At 42.1% G+C, this 22,144-nt stretch overlaps 1 protein-coding gene across 1 annotated transcript in view; it reads left to right on the top strand.

The window, feature by feature from the left end:
• Nucleotides 1-22,144, top strand: part of LOC118358501 (zinc finger matrin-type protein 4-like) — a 199,084-nt gene that overhangs the window by 12,469 nt on the left and 164,471 nt on the right. The window contains exon 2 of the mRNA XM_035736400.2: nt 15,645-15,746. Coding sequence (XP_035592293.1) covers nt 15,645-15,746 — 102 coding nt within the window. The remainder of the gene's footprint in view (nt 1-15,644; nt 15,747-22,144) is intronic.

The raw sequence follows: 22,144 nt of genomic DNA, 5'->3' as shown, positions 1-22,144 counted from the left end.
CTAAAATGTATCAAGTATCTCTTAACTCTCCATTCAGTATTCATTTTATGATTGTTCATTCTCAAAGTCAATGACAGGAGGAATCCACAGGAGGCTGCTGAGTGGAAAACGGCTCATAATAATGGCCGGAAGGGAGCAAATGGAATGGCATCAAACACCTGGAAACAATGTGTTTGCTAATTCCACTGATTCCACTCCAGTCATTACCACAAGCCCGTTCTCCCCAGTTAAGGTGCCACTAACCTCCTGTGGTGGAGTCTGTTCCTTAGATAATATGTTTAACCAACCTCCTTAATGTCTTGGGTAGTTTGGAACCAATAACACAGCTCTGACACAAATGCCTGTTTACTGTTCTGAGTTATCACTAGTACTCCTACGTAGGAATCTCATCATGTTGCTGTCCAAATCATCTCTTGGCTTGATCTCAATTCAGACAGAATTGACCCTATGCTATCCATGGGCACCAGGAGCTGTTTATGTTAGAGTAATTGTAACTCTATCCAGCGCTATTGAGCCCATCTCTTTCATCCTTAATAATGCCCATCATGTATTATGCTGTAATAATGAATTGGCTGTTTTATTAGTTATAATATGGAATGGATAAGCAGCTGATTATTTATAATCAACCCTGCTAGACAAAGTGTGGTTGTTATGTTCTGCTAAATAGGTCTATGTATTATTGCTGAGGGTTTTCCCCATGAAAGTGATCTGGAATCATTAGAATACTATAATATTCTCTTTTAATCAGAGTGGTTGGTAGCTCGTTCTGCTTTTAAAAATGAAATGCATTGACCTGAACTGTCTTCCATTGGAAAGATTTTAGTCTGTTGTAACCCATCCTCTCCATTAATGAAGTGTGTTAGAAAAAAGATCTAGCACATGAGACAATTGCCAACATTTTACAGCTTTATCTTCTCAAATAACATTTGAAACTGGGGTCCACTTGATCTCCATCATGACCTAATGAGCACAACAGTATTTCTCATCGCTTTCACGCATGAAAATGCTAAGCACATTTTTCAAAACAGTAAATTCAATTCTCCACAAATGACGCAAAACTCCAGTTGAGTAAATCTTGACAAACAAAATTAAAACATTTTGGTCACCACTGATGCAAATTAATTCCATGAATGTGAACCTCTTCTGCACGTGTGTAAAACCTCTGAACAATTGTGCAATCAGCAATCAGTCTTTAATCATGCATAAGAGGTCACCTCTGAGTTGCTGTTTTTTCCAAGAATGGACCAAGTAAGAGGCCCCGTGAGGGCAAGGACAAAGCAGAGGCAGAGGGGCCCATAGAGGAAGATAGTTCTGCTCTCAGTAAAAATGGAAAAAGGTCAAATAAAGCATTTTGTTTCTGGATATTCATGCTCTTGAGTGACATTCTTTCTTCGTTGGTCATCTGGTAAAATAATTTTAGAAAGAAATTATGCAGCCCATGCTGTGATAATGTTTACTTGCCTTTTATGTTGCATACTATAATTATAGTATAAAGAAATGGCCCAGACATATAAAAGAGGGTTCACCATGTTAGGGTATATTGACTGTAGTTAGTATTTATTGGGCCACTGTGTAATGATTGATTTGAATAACCTTTCTTTAGATAACAAATTGTATTGTTTGATGGAGGTAGATGACTTTGTCATGTATTTAATATTTTGATTCTCAATTAATTTTGAAAGTGAAATGTGTAATTTTGGCCAAATTGTTTCAGTTTGGGCTGAGTGTTAATTGTTTCGAAAAAGTGAATTCTGTTTAGACAAAGGTGCTTAGGTAGTCGAGGAAAAACGGTATACAAACCTCCCTCAGGAACAAATGTTTATATTTGTGTGAAGTATGTCAATTTGCCATCCTGCAATCGTACATTTCTCAAGATTTAGATTTTGGGGGGCTGTTTGTCCTTTGAGCATCATTGAAAGAACCACACTGGTCTTATAAGACTATTTAAAATGAAGTTTTCTCAGCCAAAGTTTTCAGCTGGGTATTTGTCTAGCAGTGTACACAACCTGTCTGTGTATAGGCCTAGTAATACCTCTGATTAGTGTAAGAGGCTACAATCCAGTCTCTTCCTCCTCAGTGCCTTCCCTCTCACCCTGGATTCTCCTCTGTGTTGCTCTGATGTGCTGCCACGAATCCCTGCAGCCTACAACATAGAAATAGAATCACTGGACACAGCCAATGGTAATGAGCTCAGCTGGGACGCAGTGCTGCAGGACAACCAGCAGCCTAGCCAGAGAGAGTGCGCTGAGACTCAGATTTCTCACTTACTACACAGAAATGCTTATTTATGGATATGAATGTCATTCTCTTCATGGTGATGTATCCTGAATAGGTACAAATATGCAATATCCTCCTTTGCATATTGGGGTATTATTCTTAACAATGGCTATTATTTTAATCAGCTTTTGCCCCAAACGAGATCAAATTTGGTTGGACCGGACCAAATCTGAAACCAATTATAGACGTCTATGATTCACAAGTTTGGACATCAAAGTACAGTGTATACATTCGCGTAGAGATTTGTAGATTTCTGTACAGTAAAGCAGAGTATCATACAGTACTGTATATTATAGTGTACTCTAGTGTGCTCTACTGTGTCCTGTACTGTACAGTACTGAACTGAGCTGTCCAAACTTGTGACCCCCACATGTTGTTTGTGACTACTATGATTTCCCATTGTAGCCAATTCAATTGAAAAAATTCTGTTACCGAATTTCAAGTTTTAATAACTGAATAATTCATAAACAAAATGTGTTATCAGTAAAAACACTAACGAATGGATAGGTCTACTTTTACTTGTTACTTCTGTGAACTTTCATTATCCTTCGTCCTCATGAGAGAGATCAGAAACTATCTTCAAGATATGTGGGTTGTTGGTAAGAGAATTACAGGGCACAAGGCAATGTTTATTTTCAATAAAAATGGATCCAAAACTAAATATGTGTTTATTAGTTGCCAGGGGTCTTTACTTCAACATTGTGTTTTTCAATGTTGTTGTTTTTAACCAGAAATCAAAGCCTTTGCTTATTCCAGGTGAACAGGTGAAGTTCATAGGAGCATGTGGGGCGGCAGGTAGCGTGGGGTGGCAGGTTGCCTAAGGGTTAAAGCGTTGGACTAGTAACCGAAAGGTGCAAGATCAAATCCCTGAGCTGACAAGGTAAAAATCTTTTGTTCTGCCCTTGAACAAGGCAGTTAACCCACTGTTCCTAGGCCGTCATTGAAAATAAGAATTTGTTCTTAACTGACTTGCCTAGTTAAATAAAGGTTAAAAAAACAATGTTGGTTGTCATGTGTCCTTTAACATGGACCCTCACACTACACTGCTCTGAACTCTGGGTAATTAGCAGCTACAGTTGAAGTCGGAAGTTTACATACACCTTAGCCAATTACATTTAAACTCAGTTTTTCACAATTCCTGACATTTAGTCCGAGTAACAATTCCATGTCTTAGGCAAGTTAGGTTCACCACTTTATTTTAAGAATATGAAATGTCAGAATAATGGTGGAGAGAGATTTATTTCTGCTTTTATTTCTTTCATCACTTTCCCAGTGGTTCAGAAGTTGACATACACTCAATAAGTATTTGGTAGAATTGCTTTTAACTTGGGTCAAACGTTTTGGGTAGCCTTCCACAAGCTTCTCACAATAAGTTGGGTGAATTTTGGCCCATTCCTTCTGACAGAGCTGGTGTAACTGAGTCACGTTTGTAGGCCTCCTTGCTCGCACACACTTTTTCAGTTCTGCCCACAAATTTTCTATAGGATTGAGGTCAGGGCTTTGTGATGACACTCCAATACCTTGACTTTGTTGTCTTTAAGCCATTTTGCCACAACTTTGGAAGTATGCTTGGGGTCATTGTCCATTTGGAAGACCCATTTGCGACCAAGCTTTAAATTATGTCTTGAGATGTTGCTTCAATATATTCACATAATTTTCCTCTCTCATGATGCCATCTATTTGTGAAGTGCACCAGTCCCTCCTGTTGCAAAGCACCCCACAACATGCAACCCCTGTGCTTCATGGTTGGAATGGTGTTCTTTGGCTTGCAAGCCTCCCCTTTCTCCTCCAAACATAACGATGGTCATTATGGCTGAACAGTTCTATTTTTGTTTTGTCAGACCAGCTGACATTTCTCCAAAAAGTATGATCTTTGTCCCCATGTGCAGTTGCAAACCGTAGTCTGGCTTTTTTTATGGAGGTTTTGGAGCAGTGGCTTCTTCCTTGTTGAGCGGCCTTTCAGGTTATGTTGATATAGGACTTGTTTTACTGTGGATATAGATACATTTGTACCTGTTTCCTCCAGCATCTTCACAAGGTCCTTTGATGCTGTTCTGGGATTGATTTGCACTTTTCATCTCTAGGAGACAGAATGCGTCTCCAGCCGTATGATGGCTCCGTGGTCCCATGGTGTTGATACTTGCTTACTATTGTTTGTACAGATGAACGTGGTACCTACAGGCATTTGGAAATTGCTCTCAAGGATGAACCAGACTTGTGAAGGTCTAAAAAAAAACATTTCTGAGGTCTTGGCTGATTTCTTTTGATTTTCCCATGATGTCGAGCAAAGAGGCACTGAGATTGAAGGTAGGCCTTGAAATACATCTGAAGGTACACCTCCAATTGACTCAAATTATGTAAATTAGCCTTACAGAAGCATCGAAAGCCATGACATCATTTTCTGGAATTTCCCAAGCTGTTTAAAGGCACAGTCAACTTAGTGTTTGTAAACTTCTGACCCACTGGAATTGTGATACATTGAATTATAAGTGAAATAATCTATCTGTTAACAAATATTAGTAAAACTACTTGTGTCATGCACAAAGTAGATGTCCTAACCGACTTGCCAAAACTATAGTTTGTTAGCAAGATATTTGTGGAGTGGTTGAAATACACTTAGTTGGAGTCATTAAAACTTGTATGTAAACTTCCGACTTCAACTGTGTCTGCTGAAGGAAATGTTAGGAGTTTCTTTGAATGGATGGGATTGATTTATGTTACAGTAATGTGACTGCATATTCATATTTTCTCCTCCATTAGAGCAAATGTAGCACTTGACCTGCTCTTATGCTCTTAGGCAGCGATTTGAAGGGGGGGAGATAAATTGGTATTCCATTAGTCTTTTCATTTGAGCTATTTTGAAACAATGCTGTATTCAAGACTCAATAATGTTATTCAGTGACAAGATTACTTTTTGAGCTCATAAAATGTTTACATTTCTTACTAATGTAACAATTTCAGAAGATGTAACTATTTCAAAACATGTAAAAGAATGTATGGATAGTCTGTGTCAGTCAATAACAAGTTACATTCAAAATGTTATATAAGATAAATTAGTTCAATGATTTGAACAAATGCACAAACTTTTTTGGTCATGAATTATAGAGGTACCACTCTCTCCTAAACCCACTAATGACCAAGTTAGAGCAGTGTGCTGAACACCTTGAATGATTTACATGGAACTGTTGACTCACGTTTTCAATCAATTATTCAGTTCAACAAAAGTTCCATTCCATCTTCCTAACCTATTTCCACTCTCTAGTTGTTATATACACATTTCCGAGACTTTCCAAGCATTGTATTCCTTGTGAAATGTAAAGCCTAATTTCTGTATGTTTAGAGAGATCTTTGAGAATATGGATAGAATGAGAGAGCGAGAGAGGACAGGGAAAACAGAGGGAGAGCGAAGTAGAGACAGACAGAGATTGGCTAGCTCAGGACAGTTGTGTTTTCTCTTCCTATGTAGCTGGTGAATGAATGAGTGCAGCGTCAGGCCTTTCCTCAGCCAGGGGGGATGGCACCTAGACGACAGCCCAGTGTGACTCGGCAGCACATGTTGACGTCGATGTGGGCTCCTGAGCGGAGGTTGCACTGATTTATTTATTCAATCTCCTCTGCTCTTCCCCTATTAGTTTGTTGGTTGGAGCTGCCGCATTCAGACACTGGGTTTTATCTTCATCCTGTCAGTTTGGTGCTTTGGCCCCTCCCCTCCTCTACACAGGAGCTCTGAATGCCAGCCTCCCTCCCTCTCTCCACTGATAACAGCTTACAGGCATTGTCCTGCCCGCTGGAACTCAGTGCCAAGGTCACATTATTTTAAAGAACAAGCGACACAAAATGCCAAAAGGTGAAAAGGCAGTCTGGAACAAAATAATCCTGTACTTGGCATTAATGGGATAATTCAAATGGAAGAGTAAGGGTTACTCAGATTAAAATAGACTCTTACATAAACCCAGAGATTTAGAGAAAGTTATGTTACTGAGAAATATATATTATATTCTCTATCACTGTTATTTTACAGTGATAAAGAAAATATCCAAGTAATTTTAAAGTGATAATCAAAATATCTATGTTAACATCAGCATACCAACCTGCATCCCACTGCTGGCTTGCCTCTGAAGCTAAACCGGGTCGGTCCTGATCTGCCCCTGGATGAGAGACCAGATGCTGTGGTTAGGGGTGTTGGAGGTCCAGTGGGTGGCACTCTTTCCTCTGGTCTAAAAAATCCCAATGCACCAGGGCAGTGAAGGGGACTTTGCCCTGCAGAGTGTGCATTCTTTTGGATGCAACGTTAAATGCATGTCCTGACTCTCTGTGCTCATAACAAATCCCATGAAATGTATTTTAAGAGTAGGAGTGTTAACCCTGGTGTCATGGGTAAATTCCCAACCTTGCCCCATTTCATCATGGCCATCTAATCATCCCCCTCATTCCTAATTGGAGTATATCACTCCTTACTTCTCCACCTGATAGCTGATATGTGGTGAGCGTTCTGGCACAAAAATGGTCGCCATGCGTGACACACATTGGTGTTTGTCACGACTTCCGCCGAAGTCTGGTCCTCTCCTTGTTCGGGTGGCTTTCGGCATCGCTGGTCTTCTAGCCATCGTCGATCCACTTTTAATTTTCCATTTGTTTTGTCTTGTTTTTCCACACACCTGGTTTCAATTCCCTCATTTACTTGTTGTGTATTTAACCCTCTGTTCCCCCAAAGGCTTTGTATGGGTTTGTTTATTGTAGTGCTTGTGCACGTTCCCCGTGAGCGCACAACGGGTTATTTTTGTGCCTATTTATCTCGTTGTTCTGGATGCTGTTGGTTTTGCTTAATAAATATCTGGTTATTACCCAGTTCTGATCTCCTGCGCCTGACTTCTCTGCCGCCAATTACGCACCCCGCTACAGTGTTGGAGTTTCCCCCTTACTATGTAAAGCATTTTGAGTACCTAAGTTGGTAGAAAAGCTCTATATAAATCCAATCAATTATTATTAAAGTAATGTGATTGTAGGGTAGGACTTATTATGCAGAATAAATCTCTGAAAAGACATTATGTTTGACTTTGAATGGCTAGTTTGGCAAATTGTAGGGCCTGCCAGTCCTGAAAAGAATACGCAATTTCTGAAAAGAATCCGTAAGTCAAAAAATATTGAGATTTGTAAACTGCATGCCATACATATACAGTATGTGTGTTTTCCATTATAAATCAGACCCGTCCTAAAACTGAGTGTGTGAACAAGCATTATAACTTTGCCTAGAAATCACCCTCCATTCACCATTTATGGCAACAATAACACCGGTATAATTTGGAACTATTGGAAATAGGCCACAGCAGTTTCTAAAAGAAAGAGCCACGGCAAATTTGATCATTTTGATTTAAAAAATATATATCCCCCCCAGTTGCAAAAAATACTTACTTGCCTGCTTGCAAAAGAATACTTCAACTAGAAGTATTATAGAAAAACTAGAAAAAGTGCATAATCATGGTCTAATGTTTTCGTGGAGGTAAGGACATTCTCATGCCAAGTTCAGTTTTTAGAAATGCCAACTTTTGTGGGAAAACTGGCACATATTTTGGGGTATATTTTGTCTGTACAGTACGCACGGTTTATAAATGGACCCCCTGGAGAACTCCTGAGGTCACCATGATCATGTGAAAAGGACACTAATGCAGGGTGTGAACTGTTTGGCCAACCACCCAACCTCACTCCAGATCACTTCAACTTTGAACAGCTTCGACTGAACTTTTGTTTGGTATGGTTCAAAGTTGTTTGATTGCTTGCTTTATAGGTATCTCAAGTTAAGTTAAGTAACCTATCAGCGTGACATTGATTTATGCTCCGAAGGATGAGCTGGGCCTTTTCTTTTGACGTTACTACTTGAAGATCTTATGTGTATATCCTGTTTTTCCTGCATCCTCAACTTGTCCTTCAGCTCTGAAACACATCCGCTGGCAAGTGCCTATCCCTACACTACCACACTATTCACACTTCACCAAACTATCTGTACTTTATTGTACTATTCATATGGCAAGTTATGAAAATACATAAAATAACAGTTTAATGGTAACAAAAATGTCCAGTGATGACAACCAGGCAAATCAATGTGAATTGAATAACGTGAATCTTAAAATGTGTAAAAGTAGAAAGTATTGAGGAGTTTACTGAGATAGATTTTTGCATTTGTCCTCTAACACGTTCCTCATTCCTCCTCACCTTGCTTATTGTTTATTTTATTCATCTGCAGTACCTGTTACTCCAGGGCAGGCTACACAAATAAATAATCTGGAGGATCTGTCTCCATCGAATGGGCTCATTATTTATTTACACATAATCATGGATAGAAAGAGAAAAAGGAGCGATGTATGGGCCACCCTAAGGCAGAAAAGTTTTGCTAGATTGTTCACCTGCTATTTCCTGTAGGACAATACGTACCCAAAGCCTTTTCCAATACCAGTGTTATGTGGGCCTATTTGTTTTATTTAAGGCTAGTGATTTGGAGATGCCAATAAGGGACAAATAACTGAATATGTCCTAACTTTTGTATAAAGAAGACATTACATACATAAGATATGTTTTTTAATGTTAGGATTCGTCTTGTATTATTTAAGTATATGGTGATATTCTCTTTTAGCCTTTTACACTTGTGGGAATTGGCCTATATGGATAGGGCTAAATTTAAATGTTTCTTACAGAAGAAATATTAAAAGCATATGCATAACCATGGTAGCAATTGAAAGGGAACAGTTTGTAAATAATGGGAAACTAGTGAGACCAAAGTTGAGTACACAACAGTTCACCTGACACGACAAAATCCAAACATTACTCTTGCTTTTTATGTGCGTTTTACATTTGTTGTTTTATGTGCGTTTTGCATTTGTTGATAACGAATCAGAAGGTACTCTGAATACATTTAGTAACATGACTATTCCTGGAAAATGTGGGGTAGGTGCAACATATGAGAGGACTAACTGGTGTCTCCAAGTGGCCACCCACCATTCCAAAGTGTGCATAGATCCTAAGCAATTTCAATACACTTTTATGACTCAAAGAAGAATCTTCAACTATAAGGTACTAGAGCAAGCACACATAGTTGTTTCATTTGGAACACAACCTTGCATCCCCGCCATCACACAGTTACTGTTGTTGTTTACGCAATCTAAAAAACAATCCATTATAAATCTGGGTCAGGTGGGAGTGATTTGAAATCTTGTTCTATTGCCAACATGAATAGCGAAGTTATAAATACAACCTTACAGTGTTAGGCTTTCGCAAGGCAATTCAAGGAAACAGATCCTAATTTTGGCACGCGTAGAAAGGACTCATGAGTGCATTCAGGTGCGTGTGTCAAGCAGCATTTCTTTCTTTTAAAATAAACAAAAATAGACTCATTCGGTTCAGAACAACCCTGGGTTTGACGTCATGTCATCTTGTAACTGTACATCAAAAGTGGTGATCATATATTGACCCTGTATATCCCATGAGTTTTATGATTTTGAGATATGAAATACACATGCTATTATCTGAGTATAGCACCATAGTAAACAAAGAGAGAGAGAAGCATCTTTCAACCCTGCAGGCGCGACACAAAACGCAGAAATAAAAATATAATTCATGCCTTACCTTTGACGAGCTTCTTATGTTGGCACTCCAATATGTCCCAAAAACTGGTCATTTTGTTAGATTCATTCCGTCGATATATATATCCAAAATGTCCATTTATTTGGAGCGTTTGATCCAGAAAAACACCAGTTCTGTTACGCCCTGGTTGAAGTATTTTGTGTTTATCTTCATGTATTGGGTCAGGCCAGGGTGTGGCATGGGGTTTTTGTATTGTGGTGTGTTTGTCTTGGGGTTTTGGTGTGTATGTATTGGGATTGTAGCTAGTGGGGTGATCTAGCAAAGTCTATGGCTGTCTGGAGTGGTTCTCAATCAGAGGCAGGTGTTTATCGTTGTCTCTGATTGGGAACCATTTTTAGGCAGCCATATTCTTTGAGTTTGTCGTGGGTGATTGTCCTTAGTGACCTTGTTCCTGTCTATGTTAGTTTTCACAAGTATAGGCTGTTTCGGTTTTCGTTACGTTCTTTGTTTTGTAGTGTTTGTGTTTTAGATTTGTGTTACGTTTTTTGTTCATTAAACATGGATCGCAATCTACACGCTGCAGTTTGGTCCGACTCTCCTTCACCACACCTAGAAAACCGTTACAGAATCACCTACCACAACCGGACCAAGCAGCGTGTCAACAGGCAGGAGCCGCAGGAGAGGCAACAGAGGCAGCAGCAGCAGGAGCAGCAGCAACTACAGTGGGAGAGGCTGCACAACTTGGAGAAATGGACCTGGGAGGAGATTCTAGACGGGAAAGGACCCTGGGAACAGCCTGGAGATTATTGTCGCCCAAAAGCCGAGCTGGAGGCAGCAAAAGCAGAGAGGCGGCATTATGAGGAGCTAGCACGGCAGAGCGGATGGACGCCCGAGAGTCAGCCCCCAAAAATTATTGCGGGGGGCTCACAGATAGTATGGCTACGCCAGGTCGGAGACCTGCGCAAACTCCCTGTGCTTACCGGGGGGCTAGAGAGACCGGGCAGGCACCGTGTTATGCTGTGGTGCGCACGGTGTCTCCAGTGCGGGTGCATCGGCCGGGCTAGATTGAGCGTCGAGCCAAATGCCATGAAGCCGGCTCTACGCATCTACGCAGTGCGTCTCCTTGGTCCGGCTTACATGGTACCAGCCTTGCGCTCGGTGTCTCCGGTTCGCCTGCATAGCCCAGTGCGGGCTATTCCACCTCGCCGCACTGGCAGGGCGACAGAGAGTATCCAACCAGGTAATGTTGGGCAGGCTCGGTGCTCAAGAGCTCCAGTGCGCCTGCACGGTCCGGTCTATCCAGTACCACCTCCACACCCCAGCCCTCCGGTAGCAGCTCCCCGCATCAGGCTTCCTGTGCGTGTCCTCGGTTCAGTACCACCAGTGCCAGCACCATGCATCAGGCCTACAGTGCGCCTCTCCTGCGCTGTCGGAGTCTCCCTCCTCCCCAGCGCTGCCGGAGCCTCCCGCCTGTTCAGCGCTATCAGAGCCTTTCTACTCTCCTGCGCTACCGGAGTCTCCCGCCTGTTCAGCGCAGCTAGAGCCTTCTTTCTCTACAGCGCTGCTGGAGTCTCCTGTCTGTTCAGCGCAGCCAGAGCTGTCAGTCTGCATGGAACAGCCAGAGCTGTCAGCCCACATAGAGCAGCCAGAGATGTCAGTCTGCATGTAGCAGCCAGAGCTGTCAGTCTGCATGAAGCAGCCAGAGCTGTCAGTCTGCAAGGAGCTGTCAGTCTGCAAGGAGCTGCCAGTCTGCAAGGAGCTGTCAGTCTGTAAGGAGCTGTCAGTCTGCAAGGAGCTGCCAGTCTGTAAGAAGCCGCCAGAGCTGTCAGCCCACATGGAGCAGCCAGAGCCGCCAGTCAGCGTGGAGCAGCCAGAGCCGCCAGTCAGCGTGGAGCAGCCAGAGCCGACAGTCAGCATGGAGCAGCCAGATCTTTCAGTCTGCCCAGCGCCACCAGTGCCGCCAGTCTGCCCAGCGCCGCCAGTCTGCCCAGCACCGCCAGTCTGCCCAGCGCCACCAGTGCCACCAGTCTGCCCTGCGCCGCCAGTCTGCCCAGCGCCGCCAGTGCCCCCAGTCTGCCCAGTGCCGCCAGTCTGCCCAGCGCCGCCAGTGTGCCCAGCGCCGCCAGTACCGCCAGTCTGCCCAGCGCCGCCAGAACTGCCAGTCGGCCAGGATCTGCCAGTCGGCAAGGATCTGCCAGTCTGCCAGGATCCGCCAGTCTGCCAGGTTCCGCCAGAACTGCCAGTCAGCCAGGATCTGCCAGTCAGCCCGGATCCGCCAGTCAGCCAGGATCCGCCAGTCAGCCAGGATCTACCAGTCAGCCAGGATCTACCAGTCAGCCAGGATCCGCCAGTCAGCCAGAATCTTCCAGATCTGCCAGTCAACCAGAATCTTCCAGATCTGCCAGTCAACCAGACTTTTCCAGATCTGCCAGTCAACCAGACTCTTCCAGATCTGCCAGTCAACCAGACTCTTCCAGATCTGCCAGTCAACCAGACTCTTCCAGATCTGCCAGTCAACCAGACTCTTCCAGATCTGCCAGTCAACCAGACTCTTCCAGATCTGCCAGTCAACCAGACTCTTCCAGATCTGCCAGAACTGCCAGTCGGCCAGGATCTGCCAGTCGGCCAGGATCCGCCAGTCAGCCAGAATCCGCCAGATCCGCCAGTCAGCCAGGATCTGCTGAGACCACCAGCCAGCCAGGATCTGGTAGATCTATCTACCTGCCTGAGCTTCCTCTCACTCCTTAGCTTCCTCTTACTCCTGAGCTTCCTCTCACTCCTGAGCTTCCTCTCACCCCTGAGCTTCCTCTCACTCCTGATCTTTCTCTCAGTCCCGAGCTGCCTCAGTCCCGAGCTGTCCTTCAGTCCCGATCTGCTCCTCAGTCCAGTGGGGTTCTGGGTGAGGACTACTAGGCCATGGTCGGCGGCGAGGGTGGACAATCCAGGGACGCAAGGAGAGGGGACTAAGACATTAACTGAGTGGGGTCCACGTCCCGCGCCGGAGCCGCCACCATGGACAGACGCCCACCCGGACCCTCCCTATTGTTTTGAGGTGCGTTCGGGAGTCCGCACCTTAGGAGGGGGGTTCTGTCACACCCTGGTCGAAGTATTTTGTGTTTATCTTCATGTATTGGGTCAGGCCAGGGTGTGGCATGGGGTTTTTGTATTGTGGTGTGTTTTGTCTTGGGGTTTTGGTGTGTATGTATTGGGATTGTAGCTAGTGGGGTGATCTAGCAAAGTATATGGCTGTCTGGAGTGGTTCTCAATCAGAGGCAGGTGTTTATCGTTGTCTCTGATTGGGAACCATATTTAGGCAGCCATATTCTTTGAGTTTGTTGTGGGTGATTGTCCTTAGTGTCCTTGTTCCTGTCTATGTTAGTTTTCACTAGTATAGGCTGTTTCGGTTTTCATTACGTTCTTTGTTTTGTAGTGTTTGTGTTTTAGATTCGTGTTACGTTTTTTGTTCATTAAACATGGATCGCAATCTACACGCTGCAGTTTGGTCCGACTCTCCTTCACCACACCTAGAAAACTTTTGTCAGAGGTTGCTTGTTGTGAGCGCTGAGGGAACTTTATGTTCTTGGCCAGATAATTCTATGACTATGCATTCTTCACATATGATTTGGCACAGTATTTGCAAATGTACACAGCTTTTCCTTCTACATTAGCTGCAGTGAAACATCTCCACACATCAGATAGTACCTGTGGCATTTTCCTGTAAAAACAAAACTTTCCAGAAAGCAGTAGTCCTTGGCTCAGACAGTGTAATATGTGGGCTCAAAAGCATCTCATTAGTGTGCAAGATCTTGAGAATCAGCTGTACATGTGATGGAAGAATGTATAAGACTATGCCAAAAGACCCAGAATTGCCTTGTGTATCCCACAAAAAAAAGCTTTTTTAAAAAATGAATTTAAGCAATATTCCCCAAATTCCCGGGCTTAACTTCCCATTTACCGGAAAGTTTCCGACCCTTTTGCAACCCTATGTTAGTCTGAAATTCAAATGGATTAAATTGAGATGTTCTGTCACCGGCCTATGCACAATACCACATAATGTCAAAGTGTTATCTTCATTTTAAAAGTATTCAACCCTTTTATGGCAAGCTTAAATAAATTCAGGAGTAAAAATGTGCTTAACAAGTCATATCATACGTTTCATAGACTCACTCTGTGTGCAGTAATAGTGTTTAACATGATTTTGAATGACTACCTCATCAATACCTCATCAATACATACAATTATCTGTAAGGTCCCTCAGTCAAGCAGTGCATTTAAAACACAGATTCAACCACAAAGACCAGGGAGGTTTTCCAATGACTCACAAAGAAGGGCACCTGTCGGTAGATGGGGTAAAAATAAAAAAAGCAGACATTGAATATCCCTTTGAGCATGAATAAGTTATTAATTACACTTTGGATGGTGTACCAATACACCCAGTCAATACAATGATGCAGGCATCCTTCCTAACTCAGTTGCTGGAGAGGAAGGATGATGCCAATGGTGACTTTAAATCAGTTACAAAGTGTAATGGCTGTGATAGGAGAACTGGATCAACAACATTGTAGTTACTCCACAATACTAATCTAAAGGAGGAAGCCTGTACAGAATAAAAATATTCTAAAACATGCATCCTGTTTGCAATAAGACACTAAAGTAAAACTGCAACAAAAATGTGGCAAAGAAATGTACTTAATGTCCTGAATATAAAGCTTTATGTTTGGGGCAAATCCAATACAGCACATCACTGAGTATCACTCTTCATATGTTCAAGCATGCTGGTGGCTGCATCATGTTATGGTTATGCTTGTCATCGGCAAGGACTAGGGAGTTTTTGTAGGATAAAAATAAATGTAATAGAGCTAAGCTCAGGCAAAATCCTAGAGGATAGTCTGCATTCCAACAGACACTGGGTGATGAATTAACCTTTCAGCAGGACAATAACCTAAAAAAGAAGGCTAAATATACCCTGTAGTTACTTACCAAGATAACATAGATTGTTCCTGTGTGACTTAGTTACAGTTTTGACTTAAATCAGCTTGAAAATCTATGGCAAGACTTGAAAATGTCTGTCTAGCAATGATCAACAAGCTTGAAAAAGAAAAAAAAGAATAATGTGCAAATATTGTACAATCCAGGTGTGCAAAGCTCCTAGACTTACCCAGAAAGACTCACAGCTGTAGATGCTGCCAAAGGTGATTCTAAAATGTATTGACTCAGGGTGTTTCATTCTTTATAAATTTGCTCAAATGTACAATAACATGTTTTCACTTTGTCATTATGGACTATTGTGTGTAGATGGGTGATTTTTTTAAATACATTTGGAATTTAAGCTGTAACACAACAAAATGTGGAATAAGTCAAGGGTTATGAATACGTTTCTTCAAGAATCAATGGATATGTATCACTAATTTAGAAGTAAAAAAAAATATAGCTTCAGATTGCCCCTTTTAAGTAACCAGGTATTATAATCAGTTAATTTTCTAGTTTTAATGTTTAAAGTGTTGCCATAGTTTATACCTGCTCATCTGCCATGCCAAATGAAGGCTCCACAACATTGATGAGATGAATGTGAGTGCTCCAAATTTGCAATGCGAGTTCTCTAATGGAAGCAGGTCTGATCAACTATCTATCTTAGTATTACATTATAATTTACTTTCTCCATTATGTCCCTTCATTGCACTTGATCCATTCAAGCCTATTATATTCTGTGCTATTTTAAAGTTCCTAATTTAAAAATGCCCAACCCAGTGTTACATTTCATGTAGTTGTTTGTCTCTCCTCTCTCCCACCAGATGAAGTCTACAGAAGTGGACCAAGGGCTTTTCACAGACACCTACTGCAAAGTGTGCAGCGCTCAGCTCATCTCCGAGTCCCAGAGGATCGCCCACTACGAGGTACGGAATACTTGAAGAGCTTAATTCAGAAACGCTATATGTCAATTCAGAAATGTAGGTAAATTAACTTGTATTGTTTAAATAAATGACACTAAATATAAACACAACATGTGAAGTTTTGGTCTCATGTTTCATGAGCTGAAATAAAAGATCCCAGAAATTTTCCAGACGCACAAAAAATTAATTTCTCTCTAATTTTGTGCACAAATTTGTTTACATCCCTGTTAGTGAGTGTTTCTCCTTTGCCAAGATAATCCATCCACCTGACATGTGCGGTATATCAAGAAATTGATTCAACAGTATAATCATTACACAGGTGAACCTTGTGCTGGGGGCAATAAAAGGCCATGCTAAAATGTGAAGTTTGAGAGAGCGTGCAATTGGCATGCTGACTGCAGGAATGTCCACCAGAGCTGTTGCCAGAGAATTGAATGTTAATTTTTATATCATAAGCTACCTCCAATGTCATTTAAGGATTTAAGTCTAACCAGCCTCACAACCGCAGATCACGTGTAACCAGCCCATGACATCCACATCCAGCTGCTTCACCTGCGGGATGGTCTGAAACCAGTCACCCAGACAGCTAATGAAACTGTGGGTTTCTGCGCAAACTGTTTAGAAACCGTCTCAGGGAAGCTCATCTGTGTGCGTGTCGTCCTCACCAGGGCCTTGACCTGACTGCAGTTCGGCATCGTAACCGACTTCAGTCTTCATATGCTCACCTTTGATGGCCTTTGGCACACTGTATAAGTGTGCTCTTCATTGATGAATCCCGGTTTCAACTGTACCAGGCAGATGGCAGACAGCGTGGTGGATATGGTATTAGCATGCTTAAGCTACAGAATGAACACAATTGCATTTTATCAATGGAAATTTGAATGCACAGTTACCATGACGAGATCCTGAGATCCATTGTCTTGCCATTCATCCGCCACAATTACCTCATGTTTCAGCATGGGCGGGAACTATTTAGCAAAATGCTATATATCTGCCTCACTTTCAGAACAAGTTAAATGTAACCAATAACTAGCATACATTTGTTTTTATAAAGAACTGTACACATCTGTGTGTATGTACTGTGTGTGTATACAGTGGGGCAAAAAAGTATTTAGTCAGCCACCAATTGTGCAAGTAGTCCCACTTAAAAAGATGAGAGAGGCCTGTAATTTTCATCATAGGTACACTTCAACTATGACCGACAAAATGGAGAAAAGAAATCCAGAAAATCACATTGTAGGATTTTTAAAGAATTTATTTGCAAATTATGGTGCAAATTATGGTGGAAAATAAGTATTTGGTCACCTACAAACAAGCAAGATTTCTGGCTCTCACAGACCTTCTTCTTTAGGAGACTCCTCTGTCCTCCACTCGTTACCTGTATTAATGGCACCTGTTTGTACTTGTTATCAGTATAAAAGACACCTGTCCACAACCTCAAACAGTCACACTCCAAAATCCACTATGGCCAAGACCAAAGAGCTGTCAAAGGACACCAGAAACAAAATTGTAGACCTGCACCAGGCTGGGAAGACTGAATCTGCAATAGGTAAGCAGCTTGGTTTGAAGAAATCAACTGTGGGAGCAATTATTAGGAAATGGGAAGACATACAAGACCACTGATGATCTCCCTCGATCTGGGGCTCCACGCAAGATCTCACCCTGTGGGGTCAAAATGATCACAAGAACAGTGAGCAAAAATCCCAGAACCACACGGGGGGACCTAGTGAATGACTTGCAGAGAGCTGGGACCAAAGTAACAAAGTGTACCATCAGTAACACACTACGCCGCCAGGGACTCAAATCCTGTAGTGCCAGACACGTCCCCCTGCTTAAAAAAATGTTTTAACCTTTATTTAACCAGGCAAGTCAGAACATATTCTCATTTTCAATGACGGCCTGGGTTAGTTAACAGCCTGTTCAGGGGCAGAAGATTTGTACCTTGTCAGCTTGGGGGTTTGAACTCACAACCTTCCGGTTACTAGTCCAACACTCTAACCACTAGGCTACCCTGCCGCTCCAAAGCATGATTAAGCCAGTACATGTCCAGGCCCGTCTGAAGTTTGCTAGAGAGCATTTGGATGATCCAGAAGAAGATTGGGAGAATGTCATATGGTCAGATGAAACCAAAATATAACTTTTTGGTAAAAACTCAACTCGACATGTTTGGAGGACAAAGAATGCTGAGTTGCATCCAAAGAACACCATACCTACTGTGAAGCAGAGGGTGGAAACATCATGCTTTGGGGCTGTTTTTCTGCATAGGGACCAGGACGACTGATCTGTGTAAAGGAAAGAATGAATGAGGCCATGTATCATGAGATTTTGAGTGAAAACCTCCTTCCATCAGCAAGGGCATTGAAGATGAAACGTGGCTGGGTCTTTCAGCATGACAATGATCCCAACACACTGGAGTGGCTTCGTAAGAAGCATTTCAAGGTCCCGGAGTGGCCTAGCCAGTCTCCAGATCTCAACCCCATAGAAAATCTTTGGAGGGAGTTGAAAGTCCATGTTGCCCAGTAACAGCCCCAAAACATCAGTGCTCTAGAGGAGATCTGCATGGAGGAATGGAAATACCAGCAACAGTGTGTGAAAACCTTGTGAAGACTTAGAGAAAACGTTTGACCTCTGTCATTGCCAACAAAGGGTATATAACAAAGTATTGAGATAAACTTTTGTTATTGACCAAATACTTATTTTCCACCATAATTTGCAAATAAATTCATTAAAAATCCTACAATGTGATTTTTCTGGATTTTTTTTCTCTCATTTTGTCAGTCATAGTTGAAGTGTACCTATGATGAAAATTACAGGCCTCTCTCATCTTTTTAAGTGGGAGAACTTGCACAATTGGTGGCACAATAAATACTTTTTTGCCCCACTGTATATATATATATATATATATATATATATATATATATATATATATATATATACAATTATTTTTTGATTCAATACAGTAATATGAGATCTTTATGAAAAACATTTACACTTTAGTAATTTAGCAGATGCTCTTATCCAGAGCGACTTATAGTAAATATATTCATCTTAAGATAGCTCGGTGAACAATCACATATCACAGTCAAATATGCAGGATATGAACATTCATTTTTTTAAAAATCAATGGATATATAGCGCTTTGCAAAAAAAACACATTTTCATACACATCTAATATCTATAAATAAACAAACTGAGAACACCCCTAAGCATTCATATCGGATTAAAAAGCACTTCAAAATTTGTTGATTTTATAGAATTTTGAATACTCTTCACTTACAGTACACTACAGTAGGTCTGCTCGTCCCCCGCCAGTCTGAACTGACACGACACATCATAATGAACATCAGTCGTACAGTAGATCACCTGCTGGGTGTCAACAAACTATGGCGATTCAACATGTATTATTGTCTGGAAATGAACAGAAAATGATGGCCGACGTTCTGTGGTGAGAGGCGATAGGACGACTCGCGACGCACCTGCTGTGCACGGCCGACGTTCATGTTAGTCTGTCAAGTCTTTTAGGGATGAGAGAGACAGCTTACCAGACGATTCAACCATTAATAACCAAGGCTTAGGTCATACTGTTTGTTCTGTATCGGTCAGAGCCGCTCAGCAGCAGCAATCCCAAACAGCAGAAAGCTGCAGTTTTAAAATGTCAGGCACATGACTCACCTGGTTTTACACAAATATTCTTAATTATTTAGTTAAAGTGCTGACGAACAGCAAACACTGTCTGGCCCCATTGCTTTCCAGGACCACCACCTGGTTTGTCAGAGATATTGCAGAAGAGATTCTCTATCGAAGTGTTTCCCCATTGCTTTAGTTTGGCCAGTGCTCGCCAGAGTACAGCTGCCTTGCATTTTCTTCTGCTTGACTACCAACACCTCATAGAATGGTTATTAAATATGAACACAGACTCTTTCAAATTACAATGTATGCCAGCACCTGTTTCATTCCACTCCAAGCGCAGTGGCTGCCTTTTGGGAGGTAACTTGGCTCGTCTTTATTACAGATGTTGCCTTTCACTCACTGCAACAGTCAGATGGCCAGAACAGAGCGTCTGACTGCACTGCAGGGCCCATGGTGCATTTGTATGGACATCTGGAATAAGAGGAGCTGAAGGGACTCATATGAGTCTTTGTTCATGCAGTTTAAGTATTAATCAGAGTGCTTGCCTTGCTCACACCTGACCGGTCACGGAGGTTGCTCATCACTCACTCACTCAACTTGTGGTCTTGGCCATCTTCTCCAACGTGCCCCAGCTCTGCTGATGTTGTTGGAGTTCAGTTTTGTTTGGTTGCTACGGTAGCAACTGTACTGCTGAACATTTTGAACGATGTTACACTTGATACTGTTATTTCTGATAGCACTGAAATATTATGTACTGTATATACTTTGATCAAGTTTTAGATTATTATAATTATTTAGTTGTATTTTTATCCCTCATTCTCTGAATAGTCTGTGTTAATATGAGACAAACTGTGTGCAATGATGTTCCATTGGGTTTAAATGAGGATGATGATGTGTTTAGTCCAGGGGTGTCAAACTTATTTTGCCCCGCGGGCCTTATTCAGGCTTCAAGGTCTGAAGGTTATATTTCCTTTCTGTCAAAATTTGCTAAAAATAGTCCTCTATACATCACTTTTGGAATTTTTGATGCTCCCCGATTGTCCAGTTTTTGTTACAATGATTCTTAGCAAGCTACACATTTCAGATTTGGTTTTAGTCATTTTAGATCCAATGCAGCCGTTTTGATCTCAATAATGTCATTTCTGGGTAACCAGCTATTGTTTATATTTTTCTCTGAATTGTAGGGAGGGCTCCAAATTTAGCATTTCACTTTTTGTCTATTTACGAAGCGTGTGACAAATAAAATATTTGACTTGATTTACAGTGCATTTGGAAAGTATTCATACCCCTTAACTTTTTCGAAATTGTGTTAGATTACTGCCTTATTATAAAATTGAAAACAATTATAAAAATTAACAAACGAAATACCTTATTTACATAAGTATTCGGACCCTTTGCTATGAGACTCGAAATTGAGCTCCGGTGCATCCTGTTTCCATTGATCATCCTTGATGTTTCTAGAACTTGATTGGAGTCCACCTGTGGTAAACTGATTGGACATGATTTGGAAAGGCACACCCCTGTCTATATAAGGTCCCACAGTTGACCGTGCATGTCAGAGCAAAAACCAAGCCATGAGGTCAAAGGAATTGTACGTAGAGCTCAGAGACAGGACTGTGTCGAGGCACAGATCTGGAGAAGGGTACCAAAACATTTCTGCAGTATTGAAGGTCCCCAAGAACACAGAAGCCTCCATCATTCTTAAATGGAAGATGTTTGGAACCACCGAGAATCTACCTCGAGCTGGCCGCCCGGCCAAACTGAGCAATTGGGGGAGACGGGTCTTGGTCAGGGAGGTGACCAAGAACTCGATGGTCACCCTGAAAGAAGAACCTTCCAGAAGGACAACCATCTCTGCAGCACAACCTTTATGGTACAGTGGCCAGACGGAAGCCACTCCTCAGTAAAAGGCACATGACAGCCCGCTTGGAGTTTGCCAAAAGGCAACAAGAGACTCTCAGGCTTGAATGCCAAGAGTCACGTCTGGAGGAAACCTGGCACCATCCCAACGGTGAAGCATGGTGGTGGTGGCAGCATCATGCTGTGGGAATGTTTTTCGGAGGAAGGGACTGGGAGACCAGCCAGGATCGAGGGAAAGATGAAGGGAGCAAAGTACAGAGAGATCCTTGATGAAAACCTGCTCCAGAGCGTTTAGGACCTCAGACTGTGGGTGAAGCTTCACTTTCCAACAGGACAACGACCCTAAGCATACAGCCAAGACAACACAGGAGTGTCTTTGGGACAAGTCTTTGAATGTTCTTGAGTGGTCCAGCCAGATCTCGGACTTGAACCCAATTGAACATCTCTGGAGAGACCTGAAAATAGTTGTGCAGCGACGCTCCCCATCCAACCTGACAGAGCTTCAGAGGATCTACAGAGAAGAATAGGAGAAACTCCCCAAATACAGGTGTGCCAAGCTTGTAGCGTCATACCCAAAAAGACAGCTATAATCGCAGCCAAAGCTTCTTCAACAGAGTACTGAGTAAAGGGTCTGAATGCTTATGTGAATGTGATATTTCATATTATTTTTAATCCATTTTAGAATAAGGCTGTAACGTAACAAAATGTGAAAAAAAGTTAAGGGGACTAAGTACTGTATCTACAAGCAACCGAGAGTGAGTGAGCGGGTCAGTTATATACAACAGCATCCAATCTGTGTATAAAACTATGCTGCGCCTTGGAAATGACAAATAACAACTTGGAGATGCAAATGAAAGCAACGAAGAGCTAAATGTCCAGGAAAACATAGCTAAAATTCTCTCAATGCTCAC

Source organism: Oncorhynchus keta, chromosome 25 (genome assembly GCF_023373465.1).
Source record: "Oncorhynchus keta strain PuntledgeMale-10-30-2019 chromosome 25, Oket_V2, whole genome shotgun sequence".
NCBI classification, from domain to species: domain Eukaryota; kingdom Metazoa; phylum Chordata; class Actinopteri; order Salmoniformes; family Salmonidae; genus Oncorhynchus; species Oncorhynchus keta.
This window is presented reverse-complemented; position numbering and strand designations above follow the sequence as displayed.